Source organism: Nomascus leucogenys, chromosome 23 (genome assembly GCF_006542625.1).
Source record: "Nomascus leucogenys isolate Asia chromosome 23, Asia_NLE_v1, whole genome shotgun sequence".
In the NCBI taxonomy this organism is placed as follows: Eukaryota; Metazoa; Chordata; class Mammalia; order Primates; family Hylobatidae; genus Nomascus; species Nomascus leucogenys.
Genome location: NC_044403.1, coordinates 34,412,422 through 34,437,758, shown reverse-complemented (window position 1 = coordinate 34,437,758; position 25,337 = coordinate 34,412,422). Strand labels below are relative to the sequence as shown.

Genomic DNA, 25,337 nt, shown 5'->3' with positions numbered 1-25,337 from the left:
TGATCCGCCCTCCTCGGCCTCCCAAAGTGTTGGGATTACAGGCGTGAACCACCGCGCCCCGCCCTAATAATAATATACTATTAATACTTCACATGTAACTTAAGAACCTTACAATATATACTCTCATATGTTATTTTGTAATAGTATAAATGTGTATTTCCATTATCCCCCTTCACTTGTTGCTATTGGTGTCATGCATTTTACTTCTACAAGTTATAGAGTCCACAACAGATTGTTCTTATTTCTACTCTAGTCAACTGGGCTGGGCGTGGTCCTGCGAGGAGGCGGGCGGGGCGCACTGTGGGGCGGGGCTGGGGCCGGTGGGGACGTGGGCGGGGCGCATTGAGGGGAGGGGCCTGCGGGGAGGTTGGGGGGCCCACTGTGGGCGGAGCCGGGGCCTGCCGCGGGCGGAGAGAGGTTGGGAGGCGCGCCCCGAGGGGCGGGGCCGGGCCGCCGTCGGTTCCCACGGCAACCGACTCAACAGTAAGGCCCCGCGGGCGTCCTGGCCGCCATGTGCATCGCAGTGGACCCTCGCATCCTCCGGAGATACGTACTCAGGCGGCAGCTCGGGCAGGGGGTGAGTGCCTGGGGGTGCGTCCGCCCTCCGAAGGGCGCCGCAGATCTGCGGAGAGTGGACCTGCCGGGCGTGGCCGTCCCCTCGGAGGCCTGTTCCGTCACACACTGGCGTCCTGCCTGCTCCGTAGGCGGGAGGGTGGTCGGGAGCCCCTTCGTGCCTCAGTTTCCTCATGGGGTAACACGATCCTGACTCCCAGAAACCTGGCTCCTGGAGGCAGGTGACGGCCAGGGCCCCCAGCGGCCTCAGGCAGAGAGATCCTGGCGCCCCACTCCCCACGCGCCCACAGTCGCTCGCTTCCCGGGTGCACACGACGCTCTGGGGAGGCTGGGCCCGCGCCTGGGTCACTGAAAGGAAGGGTGGACCCCAGGCTGAGGAGCACAGGGGCGAGGCCCGAGAAGAGCCTGAGCGGTTATGGGGTGGGCGCAGAGTGAAGGCCAGAGGCTTGTGTATCTGTGTGCGTGTGTGAGCATGTGAGCCTGTGTGTGTATGTGTGTGCGTGGGCGGGGGGGGGGTGTTCGAGGGTGCCATGGGGGAGGGGAGGAAGAGCCTTCCAGGCAGTGCAGACGGTAAGTGCGTAGGCCCAGCAGGGTGGTGTATGTGCGACTGGATAGGAGATGGAGAGAGACAGGTGAGTCCTGAGGGTCCGGTCGTGTGGGGGCTTTGGGGAACTTCCAAGACTTCGGCTTTTACTGTTGCTGAGGCTGGTAGCCGTAGCAGCTGCTGGTGTCACTTTACAAGGCCCACCCGTGTGCTGAGGACCCACCGTGGGTGTGCACGGGAGTGGCAGAGGGAGATGAGTTAAGGGATTAGCGTAGCCACCCAACAAGAGATGCCAGAGGCTGGGACCAGGGTGGGGGCAGAAGAGACGGTGGCAGGAGCTAGATTCTGGAGGAATCTGAAGGTGGGGCCAACGGGATTGGGGGTGGATGGGGTGTGAGAGAAAGGGAGGGAGAGCGCCTGGGCAGCTGGAAGGATGGTAGGGCATCCCCGAGCTTCATTTCCTGCCCAGACGCTCCCCTCTGTGGCCTCCTTTCCTCCAGGGCCTCGCCAGCTCTCACCCTCCCTTCCCTCTACCTCCCCTCCTCCAAAGATGTCGGAGTCTAGGGCAGCCTGCAGTTGCAGGAGCCCACACTCCCATCCCCTCTCGGGACCCAGGATGGGAAGGAGGAGCCTCATGTCTGTAGGGACAATCTGGGTGGGCAGGGGATGGGGGGAAAGGGGCTGGCCCTGTGTGACGGCACTCCTTCCCAGGCCTATGGCGTTGTGTGGAAGGCAGTGGACCGGAGGACTGGTGAGGTCGTGGCCATCAAGAAAATCTTTGATGCTTTTAGGGATAAGACAGATGCCCAGGTGAGTGTGTGGGAGAAGCATGGGAGAGGATGGGGGCTGCGAGGGCAGCCCCTTGCCCTGGTGCCTGGAAGCTCAGGTGGGAGCTGGAGCCCAGTCACAGCAGATGTTCTGGCCTGTCTCGGAACACTGCCCCCTTGCCATGCCTGGTCTGGTGGGCACTGGGTGACAGACATCAGCTCCTTTGGGTCCTCTCAGGACACAGGCTTCCTTCTTGCTCCACCCGCCCACACACCTGTGTTTCTGTCTCTTCAGAGAACATTCCGGGAAATCACGCTTCTCCAGGTGAGTGACCTGGGCCCTCCAGCCCAACCCCCTTCCCCAGGTACAGATCTCTCCAGACAGGGGAGAAACCGCTTCGTGGCCCCCAGAGCACAGCCCCTCCTGGCCTTCCAGCTGCCTCCGACTCTCTCCCCAGGAGTTTGGGGTCCATCCCAACATCATCAGCCTCCTTGACGTGATCCGGGCAGAGAACGACAGGGACATTTACCTGGTGTTTGAGTTTATGGGTGAGTGAGGCCCCGGCCTGCGCCCCAGCCCCACCTCTGTCCTGTCCTGACGCCCTTTGCGTGTCCCTCTACATGTCCCTCTGCGGCCGGCCCACCGTGGCTTGCTCCCTCACCGTGTACCCTGGACTCAGGGACAGACAGCTGACCAGTGTCAGCCTCCAGAGCCAGCAGCAACCCCCTTCGCCCCACCTGCCCCAGGCTCCGGCTCCCACCACAGCTTGCAGTTGCGTTCTCCTTTTTCCTCTCATTTTATGAAACAAAGGCAACATGAAATACAGTGTTAAAACTCCCGCAGGCCCCACGGCTGTGCCCACAGACAGTGCGCGGGATGGAGGAGCGGGGCGGCCAGGTCATGGGCTGGTTCAAACTGGGACAGACCTGCCAGGTGCCCCTCTCCCACTCCCCCCAGGTTGTCCCCCCGACCCCCACACCCCCGACTGCAGTGCCCACCCTCTCCACAGACACTGACCTGAATGCAGTCATCCGGAAGGGCGGGCTGCTGCAGGACGTCCACGTGCGCTCCATCTTTTACCAGCTCCTGCGGGCCACCCGGTTCCTCCACTCGGGGCACGTCGTGCACCGGGACCAGAAGGTGAGGTTCCCCTGCCCCCGCTATGCCCTGTGGTCCGGCTCCCGGCCCCACCCAGCCCCGGGGCCTCAGCCTGCCTCCTCTCTGCAGCCGTCCAATGTGCTCCTGGATGCCAACTGCATAGTGAAGCTGTGTGACTTTGGCCTGGCCCGCTCCCTGGGCGACCTCCCCGAGGGGCCCGAGGACCAGCCCTTGACAGAGTACGTGGCCACACGCTGGTACCGAGCTCCGGAGGTGCTGCTCTCTTCGCACCGGTAACAGCGAGACACCCCCAACCTGCCCTCTACCTCCCTGCTGCCCTCCCGCCCAGCCAGGGCTCCCAGGCCTCCTGTACTCCTACCCTGCCTTGGTCCACAAGTGTTCCCCCATTCACCCCCCTAGCAACCCCACCCCCACCTCTGCCTCTGGGTCTCTCCATGCCTACACCCCTTCCTGCCCCAGATACACCCTTGGGGTGGACATGTGGAGTCTGGGCTGTATCCTGGGGGAGATGCTGCGGGGGAGGCCCCTGTTCCCGGGCACGTCCACCCTCCACCAGCTGGAGCTGATCCTGGACACCATCCCGCCACCATCCGAGGAGGGTGAGGCAAGCTGCTGGGGCTGGGCACCGGGAATGCTGCGGGTCAGACAGCACAGCTGTGGGGAGACAGCAGCTCACAGGCTAGGACTGTGCTGAGAGGAGGGACAGGGAAGGAGGATCCAGAGGATGGGGCAGGAGCCCAGGAAGACCAACTGGTGATGGAGGCCCAGGAGGAGCTGCTGGGGGCGGGTGTGGTCAGGCAGCCCCTGGCACAGTCACCATGAGAGCCAAGCAGTGACCATGAAGGGGCCAGCAGGCTGGACAAGGTCCCCAAGGGATTCGGGTAGCAGGGGCAGGGACTGTCACTGTGCCGGGAGCTGGGGTGTGCAGAGACAGCTGCGCAGGAGAGATTCAGGTGCTGAGGGAAGCGGTGGAGGAAGGCAGTGGTAGAGGGGCCATGGGGGTCACTCTTGAGGGTGGGTGCAAGAGGGAGCTGCACCGCCAGGCACATCTACTTGTCTGGGTGGAGCCTCCTGGTCCGTGGAGGTGGGCGCCAGCATCCACCTGTGTGAGCACGCCCCAGGGCCAGGTGCCAGAGTGTGGGGCAGGGGTCGTGTGCAGGTGCTCCCGTGCACAGGCTGGGTGGCACGCCCTGGTGATGGGGTGTCTGAGCCCTGACAGACAGCAGAAACCCTGTAGAGAGGCTGTGCTCCCTGGGGCTGGAAGAGATGGCTGGCCCCAGATGCCCTGAGCCGCCCCAGCCGACCAGGCCTGCCTGGGTCACACCACCTTCTGCTGCCCCAGACCTCCTGGCTCTCGGCTCAGGCTGCCGTACCTCTGTGCTGCACCACCTGGGGTCCCGGTGAGTGGGGCACTTCGGTGAGGGTGAGAGGGTGGCCTGTCTCAAGGGAGCCAGGCCACCTTCCTGCAAGGTTACTGGGGCCAGTTTGTACCAGTTCAGATTCCGCCTGTTTTCAAGATGGCAGTCCCAAACCCAACAACTGTTGGCCACTCTGAAAGCAGGAGCCCTTGGTGCTCCTAGAGGGTGGCCCAGAGGAGCTGTGCCAGGGCGTGGGGAGGAGGGCACCAGGGGCCGCAGGGGTCTCTCCACTCTGCAGGGCCCAGACTGCCTGCAGGTCAGGCACAGGGGCGTCTACCTAGACAGGACAGCAGGGTGGGCCCCAGTTTGGAAGCTGAGCCCCCAGCCATGAACATGGATCTGAGGAGGGGCCCTTGGGTCGGGCCCTGGAGATGTCACACGGCAGCCCACAGGCCACGACAGACGCTGGATGCCCTCCTACCGCCAGACACCTCCCCAGAAGCCTTGGACCTCCTTAGGAGACTCCTGGTGTTCGCCCCGGACAAGCGGTTAAGCGCGACCCAGGCACTGCAGCACCCCTACGTGCAGAGGTGAGGGTGGGAGAGAGTCCCCCAAGTGCTGAGGGACCGAGGTGGGGGCAGGAGAGAGCCAGCCCACGAGGGAGAGCCCCCGCAGCAGGGACCCTGCTATGACAGCTTGAGGGGCTCCCTTGGCCGCAGCCTGGGCCCCACCTCTCTGGCTCCCTGCAGGTTCCACTGCCCCAGCGACGAGTGGGCACGAAAGGGAGATGCGCGGCTCTGGGCACGCGAAGGGGTCCAGCTCTCTGCGCCTGAGTACCGCAGCCGCGTCTATCAGGTGCTCCGGCTCTCCACCCCCATCATCCCGTCTACCGCACCCTGGAGCCTGCCTCCTATGTCAGAGACCCCCAGACGCCCCATGCCCAGGCTGTGACCTCTGAGCACCCTTCCCCTCCCGCAGATGATCCTGGAGCGTGGAGGCAGCAGCGGCACCTCGAGAGAGTTGGGCCCGGAGGGTGTCTCCCCGTGCCAGGCACACCTGCACAAACCCAGAGCCGACCCTCAGCTGCCTTCTGGGACACCTGTGCAGGGTCCAGACCCAGGCTGCAGAGTAGCCTGGGCCATGAGCCCCCGAGCACGGTGTGTGATCTTTGCTGGCTGCCCACGCGGGGCACGGCCCGGGCCCCTTCTGCCTGTGGCTGCCAGCCATGCACAGCACTGGGTTCCTGACCCTGGGGTTGACCTTCTGACCCCACAGAGTCCCCCGTGCAGCCAAGAACATTCCCAGGCAGAACTCCACTCCCCTGCTCCAAACTGCACTCCTAGGGAATGGGGAAAGGCCCCCTGGGGCGAAGGAAGCGCCCCCCTTGACACTCTCGCTGGTAAGTCATGGTGGAGTGGGCACAGGAGGGACCCTTCCTTGCACCTTTCAGTGACCCTGTGACATGGCCCTTCCCAGGTGAAGCCAAGCGGGAGGGGAGCTGCGCCCTCCCTGACCTCCCAGGCTGCGGCTCAGGTGGCCAACCAGGCCCTGATCCGGGGTGACTGGAACGGGGTGGTGCGGTGAGGGTGGCCAGCGCAAAACAGGTGAGCCTGGCCCAGTCTGCCCCCTTCCCCTCATCCTCCTTTCCCCTTTCTCTCCCTTTTCCCTCCCTTCCCCATCCTTCCCATTGTCCCTCCAATGTCCAGTTCAAATCTCTCAAGGACCTCAAGGTCTCCCCTCCACTGCACCTCCTCTGACACCCCCTTTATGGAACCCTCAACTGTACACAGGTCCCTCCCCGGCTTCCTCCGGAGGTCCGGCCCGGCCGGAGGATGTTCAGCACCTCTGCCTTGCAGGGTGCCCAGGGGGCCGCCAGGGCTTTGCTTGGAGGCTACTCCCAAGCCTATGGGACTGTCTGCCACTCGGCACTGGGTCACCTGCCCCTGCTGGAGAGGCACCGCGTGTGAGCCACTCTACTCCTTCACTTGGACCCCTGTTCCTGCCCCAGCCCCTTCCCCAGACCCCTCCCCAGTCTCCTGCACCCCTTAGCCCTCCCTGCTTTGCCTGGCCACATTGAAGTTCCAGGGAGCTTGCCTGGTCTCCTCGGGGAGCAGATGAGGGCCCTGCCCCAGCCCCACTGACTTCCTCCAATAAAGTCATGTCTGCCCCAAACCTAAGCAGCCATCGTTCCTCACCTCCCCTCTGAGGTCACAGCATCCACTAGCTGGGGGCTCCAACCCCTTTCCTGGAGCCTCCACTTCTCTAAGGACCCCACCACCCCCGTCCTGAAACCTCCACCTCAGAGCCCAGTGCCGCCCGCCTAGAGGCCCCACCCACTGCACACCCAGCGCTGGGCTTTTCCCTCTAGGTTTGCCCGGGGCAGCTTCTTGTCCTTTGTCCATCATTTCCCTACCTGCTGTGGCTTCAGGGTCCAGGCTGCCCCCCAGGCTGGTCCTGTGGGTTAGGGACCTAGGGTCACCCCATGGCCATGTTTGTGACTCTGAGCCAGAGGAGAGAAGGGGAGAGAGAAGGGGAGAGAAAAGGGGGAAGCCCCACCCCTCCTCCTGCTGTCAGGGCTGCAGCTTGCGCCCCCTAGTACAGCCACTGCGCCTGATCTGTCTTCGGGTCTCCGTAGGTGAGGGTGGAAGACAGACATCTTGTGAGGTCAGGGTTACCTCCTCTTGTCACCCCCAGGCAAAGTCCCTGGTGTGAGTTCAGGCCAGGGCTGTGCAGGGCTGCAGAGATCAAAGGGGCCCTGTGGGCACAGAGCTGTGTCCTAGGGTGCCAGGTGTCCTCAGCTGCACCTGCCCATGGGTTGCGGTTGGAACACAGGGAGGCAGCTGGAAAGCTCACAGGCTGGAGGAGCTCACAGTCTGAAGGGCGCGGCCTGTGCTGTCGGTGAGGGGGTTGGGCTGCCAGGAGAGGGGCGCTGCTGCGTTGTGGAAGCCATTGCCACCAGGGGGAGGGCGGGGAAGGACAAGATGTGGGTGGGGGAGCTGAGCAGAAGGTGGGAGCTGGCGCTGCCCTGGTGCTGGGCCAGGCACCTGCAAGAGACTCAGACAGGGAGGCTGGGCTTGGGAGACGGTTGGAGGAGGCGGAAGAGAGAGCGGGAGGGCCCGAAGAAGTGGTGAGCCAGTCAGAGACCCAGCCCTGGGGCTTGTTTCCTGAGGGGGCTGCCCAGGGAGCTGCTTGTTGAGCTTCAACAGCCTAAGGCGCAGGCCCAGGGTGCTGAACAAGCAGGACAGAGAGGCTGTGGGAGAGGACACTGCAGAGGCCGGGGGCTGTGGGGTTGGAGGCTTGGCCTCAGGCTGGCAGTGTGTGGTGGGGCTGCTGAGTGGGGAATCACAGGTGGGCACCCAGGAGTGTGCCTGCACAGGGGCATCGGGGACAGGGACAGGAGAGCAGCGTGAAGGTGGAGGGGCCAGGTGGGCCTTGGAAGTGGAGCTGGGGATCTTTAGTGCCCCCCACAGGGATGGGTGGTGGGTCCACAGGGGAAATCCGGGAGGCCACATGGTTAAAGGCGCAGGATATAACTGAGCGATTATACACACTGGGGAACGTGCTAGAATATTTTGTGTGTTGTTTTATTAACACCGAAATGTGCCACATCATAGTTTAGAAGAGGTGGAGGGTGCAGGCAGGAGGCTTTGAAGGCCCAGGCAGGGCCGCCAGCCTCTGGCCTCTCCATGGGCTCCAGCTGGAGAGCCTGTCCGCTCAGCGACACCCCAGGCAGCACCAAGACAAACGTGCCCACAAGAACATCATGGCCAAGAGATGCCAGGCGCATCCCGCTTCCAGGCACCTTTCCACCTGGCCAGAAGTCCCTGCTGTCATCCCTACTTGGGCGGTGGCTTTAGTGACCCGTGGGCTGTCCAGCAGTGAAAGTGGGGTCACTTCCCTTCCTTTCCCAGTCTCTGGAGGCAGAACTGCTGCCTTGTTTCTTAACTCAGTTCCCTCTTAAGATTTATTACACTAAAAAAAAGTTAGTTTTTGAAAAGAAATAGGAGAATACAGAAACATGAATTTCAAGAGGCTAGCGTCTAACAGTGGGGGCTTTCTACACACGTGGTGCCAAAATGTGTCATTCTGAGTCAACTGCAATTCCTCTCTAGGGGTGAAAAGAGATACAAGATAAGCCAGGAACCCTGGACAGATTCTTGGTGTTAAAGAGGAAAGGACCTGAGAACGGGGCTGGTGGGGAGAGGGGGGTGTCTGCTGGATACCAGGACAAGGACCACTCCCACCTGCAGGGTGCCCAGGACCTAGCTGGGCTCGGCCTCAGCTGCACCTTGTCCCCTGCCCTCACCTGGCCCCATACCTGGCAAGGATAAGCACTCCACAACCAGCCCTTCTAGCGCCTGGCTTGGGCTGGGCCTGTGCAGGGGGTGCTCATGAGGCTGGGGCCACAGGTTGTCTGGACCATGTTTTATTGTGCTGCAAAGCCCAGTGCCTCCTCCCCACTCTTACCAGTGCCGGCCAGAGCCTCGCTGGAGGAGATGGCAGACCTGACCAAGGCGCCCCTTCGGGCTTCCCTGCGTCCCGTTCCCAGAGGCCTGCTCTGTCCGGCTTCCTTGCCACTCCAAGGGGCATCTTCTGGTCCAGCTTCACCCCCCAACCCCTTGCAAACTGCCTGTAGCCAGCCCAGTCTTCCCCCACAGAAGAGACGGGCCTCCGAGAAAGATGCTGGGAGGCAGCGAGCCGGAGAATCCAAGTAGGAAAGGAAGTGAAGCCCTGAGGACGGGGGAGACCCTGGGCGGGGAGGGGAGAGGGAGGGAGGAGACCCTGAGAGAGGGAGAAGGGAGGGAGGGAGCGGGGAGGCCCTGAGAACAGGAGGCCCTGAGGAGGAAAAGGGCCCAGAGAATGGGGAGTTGAGGCACAGAGGCGAGAGCCTTGCAAGAGGACAGTGGACTTAGTGGGGTGCACGGCTCACGCCTGTAATCCCCCCACTTTGGGAGGCTGAAGCGGGCGGATCATTTGAGGCCAGGAGTTGGAGACCAGCCTGGCCAACATAGTGAAACCCTGTCTCTACTAAAAATACAAAAACTACCTGGGCGTGGTAGCACACACCTGTAACCCCAGCTACTCAGGAGGCTGAGGCAGGAGAATCGCTGGAACCCGGGAGGCAGAGGTTGCAGTGAGCCCAGACAGCTCAACTGCACTCCACCCCTAGGTCTCAAAAAAAAAAAAATGGGGGGGGAGGACTGAGGCACAAAGAGATGGCGGAGCCAGACGCTGCGCCACGCAAGGCTGATGGTGCAGAAATGAAGGTGCTGAGGGGAGAAAGGCACTGGTGGTGAGGGGCTGCAGCCCCAGCGTTGGGGAGGCCAGGGGGCAGAGACGGCAGCTGCCAGGTGAGCGTCCAGTGGAGCCGAGGTCTGGCGCACTCAGCCAAGCCCCAAGCGGCCGTGGCCTGACAGCCGCCGCTCAAGCACATGAGCAGGGCTCTCTGTTCCGTGGGGGTTCCGGGTGACCGGGACAGTGAAGCGGACGCCCTGGCCTGGGCTGGGCTGCTAGGCCAGAAGACTCACTTCTTGCCTTTGAATGTGCCCAGGATCTTGGGCACGAACTTGCCCACCTTGCTGTCCCTGGTGCCCTCCTCCGCGGGGCCTTCCCCTGCCCCAGGGCCGCTGGCCTCCTCTTTCTTGCAGAAGACCTCGAAGCGGCTGTACACGCGCTTCTCCTTGCGCATGCTCTCCATGCGGCGCAGCAGCCGATCGCGCTCCTCCGCGCTGGCTGGCAGCGTGCGGCTCAGCCGGCCCTGGGTCCCCAGGCTGTCCGAGCGGAAGATGGCTGAACACTTGTCCTTGTCGGACATATCTGGGGCCAGGACGCCAGCAGCCGGTGGACGGCCTAGCTCGGGGCTGCTGTGGGTCGGACCGGGGCTCGGGGCAGGACCGCGCGGTGCTTCTGGCCGTGGGCGCTGATCTGCTCCAGAATGGCCTTCGTGTCATCCCGAAGGTTGCTGCTGTACAAGGCGTTGGCCGTGGCTGAGGACAGGCGCGCCCGCTGACTCCGCTCTTCTGTGGCAGCCTCCGTGCTGTCACCCCGGCCCAGTGACAGCCGCCGCGGGCTCTCGGGTTGGCCGTTCTCCTGTGGCACTGGGAAGCCACCCTCATCCTCCATACGCCGCTCGCCCTTGGGGCTCAGCAGCTGCCTAAGACGCAGGGAGCTTTTGCGCAGGACTTCCATGGGGCCGCTCGGCCCCTCCTCCGCGGGCCCGGCCTTCGGGACTCCCCGGAGAAGGTAAGGGTGAGGCTGCCCCTGCGCTCCGGCACGGGGGCACCGGACTGCTCTTGCGCTCTGGCACAGGGGGCACCGGACTGCCCCTGCGCTCCGGCACGGGGGGCACCGGACTGCCCCTGCGCTCGGGGTAGGCTGAGGTGGGGCTCCCCTTCTGCTCGATAAATCCTGTAGTTGGACTTCCTCTTCGAGTGGAAAACCCAGGCGTGGGGCTCCCCTTCCGCTCAGGGTAAGCCGAGGTGGGGCTCCCTTTTGGCTCATTATGGAGCACCTGGTGCGCCCCGGGCCCTTCCAGCGGCAGAGGACTGTCCAGCCCTTGCGGGGAGGTTGAGTGGCCCTGGGCAGAGAGGAAGCGGGAGGGCAGGCGGTCAGAGCCGCTCCGGCCCAGCGTGTCGAGCAGCTGCGCCGCGGTGAGTGACGCGGCTCCCGGCTGCCGCTCCGCCTCCTGGTGCAGCTGCTGCGCAAAGGAGTCGCGCAGGTCCAGCAGGCAGCTCTCGAGGCTGCGGCGCTCGCCCCCCACGCCACCTGGGGCCGCCACCTCTTCCCGCCACGCCTGGGACACGACGGCCTTGCTGTGGCTGGCAACGGTGATGGCGCCCGCGCCGCCGCCGGGATCACGGGCTGGGCCCTTGTACTTCTCCAGCAGCTCCGCCACCTTGGTGGAAGCCGCGGAGCGTACGGCCTCTCCGCCGGGCCCCAGCGTCTCGCTGACCGTCTGCTCCTTGTGCAGCAGCTGTACCTTCTCAGTGGCCGCCGCAGCCCCGGCCGCGCCCGCGGCCTGTGACGTGCTGAAGATGAGCGAGGAGCGCAGCCTGGAGCTGCGCTGGACCAGAGGGTTCAGGCGCGAGCGGAATGAGTCCTGCTTGGCCAGGCCAGGCTCCTCCGGGCCCTCGCGCTCTGGGCCGTTGCCGCCGCTGCCTGAGCCTGGCACCGGGACCTTGGTGGGGAAGGCTGCAGGGACGCGGAAGGCCGAGGGGAACAGGTCGCCGGCAGGTGGCCGGCCCCCGGGGGCCAGCACGTCGTCTTCGTAAGCCTCCGCTTCCATGGGAGCCGGCAGGCCGTCGTCGCCCCCATCCTCGCCGTGGCAGCCACTCAAGTAGGAGGCCAAGCGCCAGCGCCGCAGCCCGGCCCGCCCCTCGGGCCCGCCCCTGCGCTCCGGCTCCGCCTCGGAGCGGGGTCTGGGCCGGGCCTCGCCGCGGCCTGGCATGGGAAGCGCTGGGTCAGGTTGGGGCGCGGGGCTCCGCTGGGCTCCAGGCCGCGGGGTCCGGGCCCGAAGGCGGGGTCCGAGCCGTGGCGTACCTCGCGGGACGCGCTGGACGGCACGTAGTCCAGCCGCTGGTGCCCGTCGGGTCCGCGCTCCGGGAAGCGCGGCCCGGCTCCCAGGGTGAAGTCATCCGGGTCCGCGAAACCCGCGCGGCCCCCGCGAAGCTTCTCGAACAGGCCCTGCGGACGCGCCGGCGCGAGCTGCGGGTCCCACTGGTACTGCTGCTGGTAGAGCTGGTCGCGGTGGAAGTGGCTGGTCTGGAAGCGGAAGTCGTCGCCGTGGCTGAGGAACGTCTGCCGCGACACCTGCCGCGCGGCCGCGAAGTTCTCCACGGCGCCCGCGCCCTCGGTCGCGAAGCTGTGCCGCTTGAAGGCGTCCATCTCTAGGTGCCGCGCCTGGAAGAAGCCCCGCGCGCCCGCGAGCTCCCCAGCCGGCCCGGCCTCGGCCTCCAGGCGCCGCGAGAGCGGCCGCAGCCCCGCGTGCGGTTCCAGCGCGCCCCCCGGCATCCCGGCGGCTCCTCCCGGCGGAAGGCCGACAGGAAGTGGCGGTCCGGGTCGAGGAAGGAGGGGAAGCCCAGGCCCTCTTCCCGGGGTGGCGGGAACAGCAGGTGCGCTCGTTTAGGGAAGGAGAAGGGGGTTGGCGCCCCGACCCCAGGGACGCCCACGAGGGGCCCGGCCCCGGCATACGGAGCCAGGGCATAGGCGTCCATGCGGGCCAGGGCCGCGGCCGAGGGCACAAGCGGCTCGGACTGCGCGAAGAGGATGCGGAACTCCTCGTCGAAGCTGGAGACCAGCTCTCCTTGGAACACGTGCGCCAGGCTGCGGTGGATCTTCTCAAAGGACCACATGAAGCTGTGGGGGGTCAGGGCCAGAGTCAAACCGAGCTGGAGCGAGGGCACTGCAGCCCCGTGGGCAGCGGGTGGGGCGGGAGGACGCAGGGTTGTGAGGTCTGCAAGGACCTGGGCCCGGCTAGGCTGTGCAGGGGTCTACAGGACAAGGGCTCCTGGCGAGGAGGGCCCTGGTGTGGAAAGGGGGTGCTGGGGCTACAGGAGGAGGCCCCAGAGAAGGGGGTGAGGGAACCCCGCGGGCGCACCTGTAGCTCCCACTCATCACCACGGCACAGTCCACCAGCAGGAACTTCTCCTTGACATGGCCCTTGAAGGACTTCCCAGTGCGGCAGTAGTAGGTGGGGCCCGCCACAGTCCGTACGCGCAGGAACTGGGGAGGGAGGGGAGTCAGATCTCTCCCACGGGTCCTCCCCAATGTCCCACTCCCGGGAACTCACATCCACGTGCTGCAGGTTGACACGGCACTTGTCAGCCATGTCCAGGAAGTGCTGCGCGTTCATCTCATCCAGCAGGATGTAGACTGGGACCCGACGGGCTGCGGCTTCCAGCACTTCGCTGAGCAGGTCCACATCAGTGAACATGTCCATCACCACAGCCACCACCTGCAGGGCGGGTCAGGACGGAGAGGAGAGGCCCCTGCTGTCCCCACACCATTGTCCAGCCTCCCCTCCACACCCGGGAGGCGTCTGGATCACCCACAACCACTGTGAAACAAGCTAGTCCATCCCAGGGAGTGGGACCACGTCTGGGAAGATGGGTGGGAAGATGGGCAGGAAGAGGGGACCAAACAGAAGAGGTGTGGAACTGGCCATAAGGGGGGAACCGAGGCAGGTGCAGGGCAGAGAACCCTGGACGAGGGTGGGCCAGGTTGGAGCACGGGGCCCCGCTGGGGGCACGGCAAGGGCCCCTCAAAATCCCCTCCACCCTACAGACGGCTGAGCTGCCCCCACTCCAGGGCAGCTGTCAGGGCTGAGTCCCAGGCTCCAGTTCTGCCCTGGGACGGGGTTGCTGCCCTGGGCAGGGGAGAAAGTCACGGGCCTTTAGTGTCTGGACCTGATGCCTCAGTCGCTATGGTTTAACAGCACCCTCCGCCGTCTGCTAGCTGTTTGGTGAGGGTTAGAAGCCCTCAGCTGGCCAAGGGCCTCCGGGCAGGATGAGAGGTAATTATCTGAACAATGAACCCAGGATGGTGGGGTGCCCACCCATCCCAGAGCCCCCGAGTTTCTGGGCACTGGCCATGACCACGGGCAAGCAGACCTGTGCAGAGCCTGCAGCCCCTGATGACCGAGACCTGGCAGCCCTGAAGATTTTTGCCAGGGACCCCCACTCCAGCTGGAGCTCAGGGCTCACCCCACAAGCTGATCATGCTCATGTGTCTCCTCCACCCTCGTGCCTCTAGCCCAGGCCCCTCCCCTACTACCCTCAAGCCCAAGATGGTGCACCTGCTGGGCGGAACGGATCATCCTGCGGGCCTCATCCTTGATGCTGGGGCTGTCGGGGGGCGGTGGCTGCACCAAGGTGGTCACCTCAGTGCCCTGGAAGCCGAAGGTCAGAGGCCAGCCCAGATCAAGCTCAGGCACGGCCTGGTCTGAGTTCACCGGCCAGTATGTACCCGAGGAGCCATCCATGTCCACGTCGAGAAGGCTGCCTTCCGGTGGCTCTCGGGTGACATACTGTGGAGGCCGAAGGTGTCGGCTCACATGTTCCAGCTCTTCAGGGCACAGGAAGTCCGGTGCCCCCTCGGTAGCCAGGAAGCGGCTGTAGGCCTCCGAGCCACCCTCGGCCAGCGCATCCAGCGCCAGGCGGTAGTACTCTTTGTAGTGAGGCGGCAGGTACCCAGGCGCCAGCGGGTTGTCCCCCTGCGAAGAGCTCTGAGAGCGACGGGCCATGTTGGGGCCGGGGGCCTGGAGGGGCAGGGAGACACATGACTAGGGGTGGGGGCACTGGGACCACTCCTACCCTCGAGCATGGACACACTGGAAAGGGCCGTCAGTGACTTGGGTAGGCTGGAGTTTAGCCCATGCCCAGGAGGCCTTCCAGGCACTAGCCGAGCCAGGCTCACAGAGGGCAACCCAGACCCTAGAACGCCCCTAGCTGAGGGGACACTGGCAGAGGGCTGGGGCACAGGTATCCCAGCCCTGTCTCTCCTTTCTCTGGGAAGCTGAGGCAGGAGGACTGTTTGAAGCCATGAGTTTGAAACCAGCCTGGGCAACACAGCAAGACCCTATCTCTACAAAAAATTTTAAACATTAGGCAGGCATGGTGGCGTGCACATGTAGTCCCAACCACTTGGGAAGCTGAGACAGAAGGATTGTTTGAGCGCAGGAATTGGAGGCTGCTGTGAGTTATGATTGTGACACTGCACTCCTGCCTGGGTGACAGAGTGAGACCGCATCGCTACAAAAACTAAAAATAAAACCAATGCCGCCCCCAAAATATTTTATGACTGTTGGCTTAAAGACAAACATAATCCAGGCTGCATTCATCATTATAATATTCACTTTTTTCTTATTTTAAGACATTCATGGACCCCTGGCACTGTGCCTACTGGACAAGCCGCTGCCGCCCATGCTGCCCACGTGTCTCTCACTGCCTGGGAGACCGTGGGTAGGTAACTGTACCTCTCTGGCCTACCTCTACTGCACAACATAGCTGAGGGTCCGCATGGCACCGCGCCTAGCCCAAGGTGAGCGCAGCAAACAGGGCTGTGACCAACCTCCTCCTGAATGGCAACCTTAAGTCCCACACAGAGTCTCGGGCCACACCTCCTCACCATCCTCAGGGTTTCACAGTTGGGTTCCCACAGCCCATTCTATAACCGCCCAGCCCTGGAACACTGACCCCTAGACCCTGTCCCTGTCTACCAGCCCCCCCTCCTTCCCTTGGTCCACCCTTGACCTCTTTCTTGTCACTGTCCCTCTCAGATAAAACCTCCCTGTGCCACAGCCCCTTGGTGCCCACAGGGCCCTGCAGGGCCTGCACTCCACATTGCCCAGATTTGGCTCTCCACTTGCTGAGAGTCCTGTCTCCACCAGCCCCCGTCCAGGGCAGCAGGGACCTTTCCAGGTCCTGAGCTCCCCACCACCATCCATGCTTGGCTGCCCCACAGCCCACTCTGTTCTCTGAAGGGTCCCTGCAGGGGGCCTGGCCTCTCCAGTAAGGTGTCTGATGGGGAGCACCCAGGGCCCATGCACACAGGGTCACCGAGCTACCTGGGTACCTCTCCCTGGAAGGAGAGCCCTAGGGACCGCTCAGCCCATCCCACAGCTCCTCAGGTTGGGGAGGGAGGCAGGACACCTGTCCCTGCCTAGCACACTGGTTCCTGAATGTTGGCCCTGGCTAGGAAGGTGCCCAGAGGAGCGTGACCTTGGGTGCTGACAGGATGGATGCCGGCCAGCTGGACTGCATGGGTGCTAGCCGGAACCACTTGGCTGAGAATGTTGGAGTCAGGAGGCAGCTGTCCTGCCTGATGCCCCTGGGGGTGACATGGAGTTGGGACGTGGGAAATACCTGGTGCCACTCAACAGCCCTAGATGCCAACCGGCTTGGGAGAAGCTGTCCCAACGTTTCTTTGTTGGGGCATGTCCTCATGGTTGACATATGGGGCTGGTTAGGGCACACTGTTCTGGTTGTGCCAGGGGCAGATCGAGGCCTACCACATGGGGGTGAGGTGTAGGCCTGTCTGGCTGGGCCGGGGCGCCCACTCACCATTGCCAGCCTGGCTGTAGGGGCGGTGTCTGACCATACAGGGCAGGGGGAACAACCCTGCTGACCTTGAGGGCACTTCTCAACGCTGGGGGGACACTCTAGAAAGGACCCCCACTGTCCCTTTGGATTTCACAGTGTCCAGGCTTCAGGCTGTGTGTATTGGGGGCAGGGACCATCCAGACTGTGGAAGTCCCCGTGGCCAGGAGCCCTCCCAGCAGACACCCCTCGTCCTCACAGGGTGATGCCCAGACCTCCAATGGCTTCATTCCTCACATCGTCTCCTTTCATGGGTACGTGTCTCCTGAGCGATGGACAGGGCCACAGCCACTCCCGAGCCCAAGATGGAGCACCCCAGTGGCCTGCATGCCCACACATTTGCCTACCAAACGCCTGTCCAAGGGAGGGAGGGCGCGGAACCCACCCATGGCTAATGACTCAGCACGAATCCACTCTTCTGCTGCTGACCCCTGACCTTTGACTCGGAAGTCAGGGCCCTCAGCTGGCCTTCAAGGACCCCATCCTCTGCACCCTGGCAGGAAGTGGGGTTCCTGAGTATCTGGAAGGAGGACCCCATGGAAGGATCCGGAGTTCCTACACAAAGTGGGGTGAACCTGTGCCAAGTTCCGATGCGCACAGGAGGGCGCGGAGGCTCTAGGCGGCGGAAAGGTGGGGTGCGGTGGACAGGGCTCACAGACCGGAAGTCGCTCAGTGATAACTTGCGGGGTGGGCACCCCAGCCCCCAACGGGGTCAGTGCACCCTACGAGCTCGCGGCTGCGGCGGCTGGGTGCGCTATCCGCCCACCCCAGCCCAGGAACGTGGGCGCGAGGGGCAGCACTCCCATCATTCGCCCTGCTCGCCACGCGGGGATCCAGGCCGCACCCTGGCCACCCCAGTCCACGGCGGCCCGGGCGGGCGTCCCCAGGGAAGGGTCCAGGCCGTGCCCAGCACCCAGACTCCAGCTAGGCCGCGAGGGCGGGAGCGAGTCGGGACGTCCGGGCAGGCTCCACCCGGATCCCGGGCCCCTTCCCAATCGGCTCTTCTCGGGCCGGCGTCGTGCGGGGGCGCTCGCGTCCATATCGGCACAGCGGCGCCCCCTGTCCGAGCAGCCGCGCCGCCCCGGCCCCGCGTACGCGGCCGCGCTCCACTCCCACCGCCCCTCTCTGGATCGCGCGGCCCCGGCCCAGGTGTGGGCGCAAGGGTAGCCCAGGTGGGACAGCGCCAAGGGGCACTCGCCCCCCGCCTCGCCCCGCCCCGCTCGGGCCGGGGAAGGGGGGACCCTACCTGGCCAGGTGCGCGGGGTCTCGGCACAGGGGCAGCAGGAGCCGACCGCCGCCCAGCGGCCTCGCGGTCCGGTCGGTCCGGCAGCCACTCCCTGCCGCGGCCCGCCCGGCCTGATTCACGCGCCCGCCCCCGCCCCGCCCGTCGCTCCTGCCTCCTGCCTGCCCGGGCAGCACCTGGGGGCGGGGCAGCCCCACCCGCGGCGCGCCCACATTCCTGCGCCCCGCGCCCGCCGCGGCCCCACTGCCAGCCCCAGCCCGAGCCCCCGGCCCGCGCCCCGACCCGCCCGTGCCCTGCGGCCGCGCGCCCGGAGACCCCGGCCCAGCGCCGCCGGAGACCGTGAGGCCCCCACTTCAAAGACCCCGACCCCCGGGAGCCCAACTGTTGACCCAAGGCTCAAAGTTCCTAGCCTGACCCCTGACCCTCGCCCCGGAAGTCGGGGTGACTCGGAAGTTCCGGCTCGGTCGCTAGGAAACGAGCCAGCCCGACGCCAGGGGCGGAGCTCTGGCCTCCTCGCCGAGTTGGGGAGGCAGGTGCGACAGGTGAGGACGGTGGGGCGGCGTCGAGCCCCGGGCGGGGTCGGGTCTGGGAGCCCCGAGAGCACAGGGGATCCCCTCACCACACACCGGTCTCCCACCGCACCAGCGCCCCACACGTAGAGGGGACCCCGTCCACACAGAGGACCCCCAGACCCCAACCCCCACCACACACACTGATGCCCACAAGTACCTGGGGTCCCCCATCTTTCTCCCTCATCCCCTCACACCGATGCCCACACTTGTAGGGGACTCTGCCGCAGTGACCCCCCATGCATATGCGGACCCCGAATGACCTGTCCCTCACGTACACCAACCCCCAAGCACAGGAGACTCCTCAGGAAGACAGAAGCCACAAGCACACCGAGTCCTGCCCATGCCAGTCACCCACGAACACGCTGACATCCGCACACCTAGGGAACCCCACCTGCCTATGAGATTCCTCAGACACCAACCCCACACACAAACAGGGGATGCCATATTCGCACTGACTCTGAGAGCACAGGGGACCTCCCTCACACATACGGAACCCTGTGTACACACAGGGACTCTGCAAAAACCAAGCCCCAACGGACAAGGGACCCAGTGTGCACACCAAGCCTCACATACCAGACGCCCCCCATGTACACAGCAACTCCCACACACCACCCCAAGCTGCCCCTGGGTGCTCCAGTCCCCCAGGTCCCCTTCAGGCCCTCACTTAGGGCCCCTCCCCCTCTTAGGCCCTGCCCTGCACTGGATCATCTGTCCAAACCACCACCCCTCGCCCCTGCCACTCCCACCCCAAGGACTGGCCCTGCCTCAACCCTTTCTGACGGTCAGCAGTCACCTTTCTCTTTGTCCCTCTTGCCATGTGATCCTATTTTCTGTTTCCAGGGTCACTCCCAGTTTCATTTGTTCTTTTCCCAAACACTCAGTGACACCCCACGGGTACCAGCATGCTGGAAACATGGGTGGGGGGTCAGACCAGTGCCCAGGCAACTGTGCTGCAGCGGGTGAGGGGCATGGGGCACCGGGGAGGACCCTGACAGGCTGGGGCAGGCAGGAGGAGCCCCCCAGGGAAATGAACTTGGGGGTCAGCTGTGTGGACTAGGGAGAGGGGTATTGCTCCAGGGCCTGACAACACCGTCTTCCAGGGCTGGGACCACATTGGGTCTGAGGGTGTGGAGGGGTGAGTGTCTTGGGTGGGCTGGGGAGCAGGCTCAGGGGTGGGCTGGGTTCCCAGGGCAGTGGAGAGGCATGGAGGTTCAGCAGAGAGGGCCGTGCTCATGCTTACGGTGAGAACAAAGACCGGCCCACTGGCAACCCAGCAGCTTGGGGCAGTGAGAAGAGTGCTGGACTCCAGATCCTGCGCCCGGCAGGATGGGCTGAGCCTGGGGCGGAGGGCAGGCAAGCCACGGCCGGGGGAATGGGATGTGGGGATGTGGCCAAGTGCTCTTGCCAGGCATCCCGGCTCAAGCTTCTGGGCACACACCCGGGGCGGGCAGGCAGACAGGACACCAGCTGGGAAGCCTCAGGGGAGCCCACGTTCCTGCTGTCATCCACTCAGGCCCCCGTGGTGTGCCCTGTTCCCCACTGCAGCTGCCCCTGCCCTCTGCCACTCTGAGCACCCTCTCCCTGGTCCTTCCCTACTCACCCCCAGGAGAATGCACAGTAAGAAGGGGGGACCCAAAGCTGCAGCTGGGAAGTGGCAGACGCTCCACCCTGGGCCCAAGATGAGAGCCACTGCTGGTGAGTGCACCCTCTGACCTCCAGGGCACTGTCACCCAGACGCTGACCTGTGAGACCTTCTATGTAGCCACCAAGAGACACCCCTCTGAGGAGAGCCCTTCTTCCAAGAGTGGCTTTCAGGGGACCTCTCAGTTGGGATTAGGTGTGATTGACTGAGGGTTCAGAGCCCATTCATTCATCTCAGACCTTGAGCCTGAATCTATTTTTTTTTTTTTTTTTTTTTTGAGACGGAGTCTCGCTCTTGTCATCCAGTTGAGTGCAATGGCGCGATCCCTACTCACTGCAACCTCTGCCTCCTGGGTTCAAGTGAGTCTTGTGCTTCAGCCTCTCAAGTAGCTGGGATTATGGACGTGCACCACCACGCCCTGCTAATTTTTGTTTTTTTGTTTTAGTAGAGACAGGATTTCGCCATGTTGGCCAGGCTGGTCTCGAATTCCTGACCTCAGGTGATCCGCCGGCCTCGGCCTCTCAAAGTGCTGGGATTACAGGCTTGAGCCACCGTGCCTGGCCAAGCCTGAATCTTGGCCCTGGGGATGGGGTGGGGGCCTAGGGGTAGCACTCAGATAAGCCCAGCTTTGGAACACATGGAGGTGGAAGGGGGCAGGAGCCAGTGGGAGGAGCCTAGGTGGCCACAAATGGGTTTTGAAACAGGAGGGTTCGAGTCCAAGTTGGGGATTCTCAGTCTAAGCATGTGTTCTCTGACTCTCTGCTGCATCTGGGCCGTCCTGTGCTGCCCTCTGCCTGCGGCTTTGCTCCCAGTCACCTTCTCCATAGTCACTTCCAGGTTGGATGGTGACAACTCACCTGGGCTGGGTTTTCCTGTGGGTCAGGAAGCAGACTTTCCCCAGTACCCTCCCCAACCCTGACCCCGCCTTCACTGTTGTCCCTCCCTTGCCCCAACTCCCATTTATTCTCTGTGCTGGCTGTGAACATATTCCAGGCTGCAAATCTGGGGTCCTTCAGCACCCAGGCCTGCACCGGGGTCTGTGATTGCTAAGAGAGCACCCCGTCCTGCTCCCCAGACTGCCCCTCTGCTTAGAGTTGGCTTGATCTAACACCCCTGGATGCCAGAGAGCTCCCAGATTCACAGGAGCAGGTGGGATGATGGTGGCTGCTCCTCCACGCCAGGCTGGGGTTAGATCCTAGTTCCCCAAAATAGCCCCAGCTGCGTCTGAGGCGAGCAGCCCTCCCGGAATGAGGATAATGGGCACAGGCGCCGCATGCTGCTTCCGCAATCTCTAGCCCTGAGTACACTGCACTCCAATAAACAGGGGGCAGGGCAGGCAGACCAGCAAGGCAGCCAGGAAACTGGGTTGTGGGGGTGGGGGCTGTGCTCTTCAGTTCTGCTACCTACTGACCGCACACCCAGGCCTTTGCCCTGCACCGCAGCCCATACACTGCCCTGGACAGCTCTGGCCCAGCATGCCTGGGTCTGCTGCAGGGACACCTCTGTCCCTGAACAAGTATCTGCCCTCAGTGCCCATTTCCACCAAGCATTGGTCCAGCCTGGGCAGGCTTGCTGTCCCTTGGTCTTGCAGTGCCCTGTGTGGCGGGCACCAACTTCACTTGGCAGATGTGAAGAAGGGCCCACAGATGCCCTGCAGCCTAGCTTCCTGGGCCTCCACAGGCATCCCTAGGTTGCTGGAGAGGCCACCGCCCAACACAACAGACTGGGACCCCTCCCGCCACCCCTCCAGGCCTTACCTGGCCTTGGGTCTGCAGTGCTTCGAGGCCCTCACTTCGGAGCTGCTCCAGGGCCACGGCCAGCTGCAGCCCCTCCACGTGTACCCAGGCCTGCTCCTCCTGCAGCTGCTGCAGCCACAGCTGCTCCTCCTGCAGCTGCTGCAGCCACAGCTGCTCCTCCCGCCACAGCTGCATCTGCAGCTGGACCTGCCGCCACCGGTCCTCCAGCAGCAGCTGCTCCTGGGCCAGGCACAGCTGGACCTCATGGAGCCTCAGCAGTTCAGGGCCCAGGGCCGGCATGGGGTCCCCTGCTCCACAGCCTTCCATGTGCCCAGCAAGGACCAGCACCAGCTCAGACCCCGGAGCAGCAGCCGGCACCGGCCTCGAGGCTGCCTGTGGCTGCTCTGGCCTGGCCACCCTGGGGTGTTCCTGAGGTGCTGGCTCGATGCTGGTCACGTGCCCTGTAGGGGCCACCCCCGCTTCGCCCTGAGGGCCCCCTGGGGTGGGGGGCGGGGGCTCGACCTCGGGGCCCTGCTGCCCAGCTGCCGGCTGGGCCCTGCCTGCCCTCCTGGCCCGGGGTTTGCGAACTCGACTTCGTTTCCCAGACATGGCCCTGGATCCAGCGCCTCCGTCACCAGGTGTCTGCTCCCCAGGGGCCCTGGCTCATGGACTGGCCGGCCTCAGGCCAGCTCAGAGGGCGTCCCTGGAGGCCACAGTGGCTGTGTGCTCCCACGCCAGGCTCGGCCCCCTGTCCCAGGTCCTGCCCCTTGGCTGGAGCCCGCGGCACCGCAGCTCAGGACTCTGGCTCTGCCTATGGGCCTCACTGACCCCACTCGGTGGGGCCGGGCCACACCAGGGAGTTTATAGGGACTCCGCGGCGCGGTGGCTCGCCTGGGCTGAGAGGCTGACTAACGCGCTGACACGGCGGCACAGGGTTTTACAGGCCACGGGCCCTGCTGGCGAGACGGGGAGGGAGGCTGAGAAGCTGGAGGAGGCAGCGCAGCAGCCAGAGCGCCGGCTGTGCGCAGCAACGGGCGTGCCTCGTCCTGTCCTGGGCAGCACCAATGCCCCCCGCCCCCGCCCCACCCCAGCTCCCCCGGTCCCACAGCTGGTCGAGGGAAACTCAAACTGCAGGCCACAGGGCCAGGAGCTGCATCCTGGCCGCACTGACCCTCAGGGCCCAGACCCTGCCTGGCCACAGACAATCTGAGCCCAGCTGGCCACGGGAACCCCCAGCCCACGCACTCTGGAGGGCTCCAGGGCAGCTACCACGCTCACAGGAGCCCCGCTGGGGTTTGGGCTTGCCCGTGGTGTTTGGTGGACACAGTGGGAGCTAGGGCAGGGTTCGGGCCACTGCGCTGTGGCTGGCTGGAGAGACTGGGCCCTCAAAGGCCTGCATGGCGCTTTGTGAACTGATGTGGGGCCCCGAGAAAAGTCCTGGCGGTCATGGAGGTGGGGCGGGGGCTCTTGGTGCCATCCCAGCTGGGGTCTGGCCGTCCTGCGCACTGCAACAAGGGCCTGACTGGACCAGAGCTGCCTTTGGGTCTCCAGGCCGGAGGTGGGGGTGCAGGGCTAGCCCCAAATGCCAGCGTCCTCTGGGCTTCTTGTTGGGAGGGTGGGCTCCAGTGGCCTCCTCCCTAGCGTTTCCCCAGCCCCGGGCTGCTGACTCACACCCACGCCCAGGGCCCCATCCCAGCCGGCTCAGCCACACTGGCTTGACTGGTTTGCCTGGCCCGCCTGGCCCAAGCCTGCCTGGAGCAGTGCTCCCGCCCCTGTTGAGTCCTAGACCCAGAAGCTCAGGAGCAGAGGGACAGCCACTGCCAGGGGAGTGCCGAATTGGACACACAGAGACCGGAAGGGCCTGGGGGAGGGACATGGCACAAGGTGGGGGACGGTGTCAGGGGTGGGGCAGGGCCAGCAGGCAGCACTGCCAGCCCACAAGGCCCTTCTAGCAGCGGCACAATCTGCCCATCCTTGGGCCCACAAGAGGCCAGGTGCGTTCCTGCTGGCTGGCTCTCGCCTGTGCCTCTCTGAGGCCCCCCGTGCAGTGGAGTATGTGCTGCTGGAGGAGCCCGTGCTCCTCAAGGTTGTCCGTGTGCTTCCCTCGGGAGGAGGTCCGGGTGGGGGCTCCCTCTCTGCCAGGATGCACGGCCCTTTTGGTGCCCCGTAAGTGTCTCTTGAGACTAATGTGGATGGGGGCCTCTCACCCCAAGCTCACTGACGGTCGTTTTCCCTTAGGGAAGCCTGGGGAGAACCGCCCGCTGCAGAGGAAAGCGGGCCGGCAGGCGAGGCAGCCCGCGCCGGCTGAGAGCCCACAGGCCCCCACAGGTGAGAGCCCGCATGTCCCGCGCCGCTGGGTGTGAGCGGGTGAGCTGTTGGTAGGGGGCTGCCCTGGGCCGGGACACGCTCGGTGTGGGCGCGCGCTTGCGTGTCATGTACACGTGTGCTTGTGCGCGTGTGCAGGTGCGTGCACGTGTGGGAGTGCGCGTGTACGCGGACCTGTGAGCGCTCGGCGCAGGCCCGCGACACGCCCGAGCCCCTCCCGCCGCGCCCCGCTCTCGCCCACCTCCGGGTGCTCCACTTGCCCGCCGCCCGGGTGCGTGGCCTCTCGGGAAGACCCTGCCCTGCGCCACTCGCCCTCGCGGGGGTCGGGGCCGCCTCCAACCCGGGGCCGCCGCGTCGTGCCCGCCCCGCGCGCGCCGCTCTCTGGTGGCAGGAAACGGGGCCCTGCGCGTCGCCTTGGGCCCGGATCGCCTTCTCAGGCTCTGCAGCTCCGACCCTGCGCTGCTCCCGACCGGGGTCGGCCGCTCAAACCTTCTTCCGGGCCCGGTACCGCCCTGAGGCTCAGCAGCGCCTCCCAACGCGAACTCGTCGTCGGTCTCCACGCACCCGCTGCCTCCCTCGCTGCTCATTGTGTCCTCGCCGCTGCCCACCCTCCTGCTTCTGCGCTGGTGCCGCGGGCCTGCCTCACCCACGGTTCTGCCTGCTCTTCCCTGGGCTCCTCTCCACGGAGCCGACGGGGCCTCTCGGCCCACATCAGGTCTGACCCTGGTGTGCCCCTGCTGGGCCTGGGCGATGCCTCCGAAGCCTCCAGATGCAGGCCTGGCACCAGCAACCAGCTGTCCCCCCCAGCCCAGGCCCGGCACCGCCCATCGCCTGATCGCCTGTGTACCCCGCCACCCCGCCCCAGGTGTCAGGATAAGGAGCCTGACCCCGTCCTGAGGACGGAAGTAGTGGCAGTTGTTTGATAAGAGCCTCAGGTGTGCGGGAGCACCGCCGCGGAAGGCCCCGTGGTATGTAAGTGGTGGAGCGTGTCCAGTAGCTGGGGATTTGGCCTTGGCAAGAGGCAGCTATGAGAGGAAGCAGGGAACACAAGGCCAGGCCCTAGGAAAATCTGGGGAAGATGTCCCTTCTGTCACTGAAGGCCAGCACCGAGGCTCTGCCTGGGACCGTCTCCTATCATTTCTGTGTCTGGGTGTCACTTTCTGCAGATGTAGGCTCCTGGTGGGAAACCAAGAGGCCGCTCTTCTGCTCTCAGTGTCATGGAAAGGCAGGGATGCCCCCATTTTGCTTTCTGTAGTTTGAGGTGGACTCCTAGCCTTCCTCCAGGACAGCCCCGCCTCACTGGCTAGGCGTCTTGGGGCCTCAGCCGCACTGCGGGGTGTGGGGCAGACAGGACCTCGGAGC

At 64.7% G+C, this 25,337-nt stretch overlaps 2 protein-coding genes across 2 annotated transcripts; one reads left to right on the top strand and one right to left on the bottom strand.

Moving 5' to 3' along the window:
- Positions 1-511: 511 nt before the first annotated feature.
- On the top strand, positions 512-6,329 carry LOC115832869 (mitogen-activated protein kinase 15-like). Its single transcript, XM_030804428.1, is given in 16 exon segments — positions 512-577; positions 1,829-1,927; positions 2,180-2,209; positions 2,343-2,433; positions 2,895-3,025; positions 3,113-3,276; positions 3,464-3,603; positions 4,347-4,404; positions 4,815-4,952; positions 5,112-5,217; positions 5,341-5,473; positions 5,476-5,521; positions 5,638-5,761; positions 5,839-5,929; positions 5,932-5,966; positions 6,153-6,329. Coding segments are annotated over 16 exon segments (1,629 nt in total).
- A 3,228-nt stretch (positions 6,330-9,557) lies between these two features.
- On the bottom strand, positions 9,558-22,675 carry LOC115832873 (protein FAM83H-like). The gene is given in 10 exon segments (XM_030804433.1): positions 9,558-10,257; positions 10,260-10,592; positions 10,595-10,642; positions 10,675-11,769; positions 11,772-12,374; positions 12,377-12,717; positions 12,959-13,083; positions 13,151-13,315; positions 14,156-14,617; positions 21,672-22,675. Coding segments are annotated over 10 exon segments (4,131 nt in total). The 5' UTR covers positions 22,260-22,675; the 3' UTR covers positions 9,558-9,886.
- Between the last annotated feature and the right edge of the window lie 2,662 nt (positions 22,676-25,337).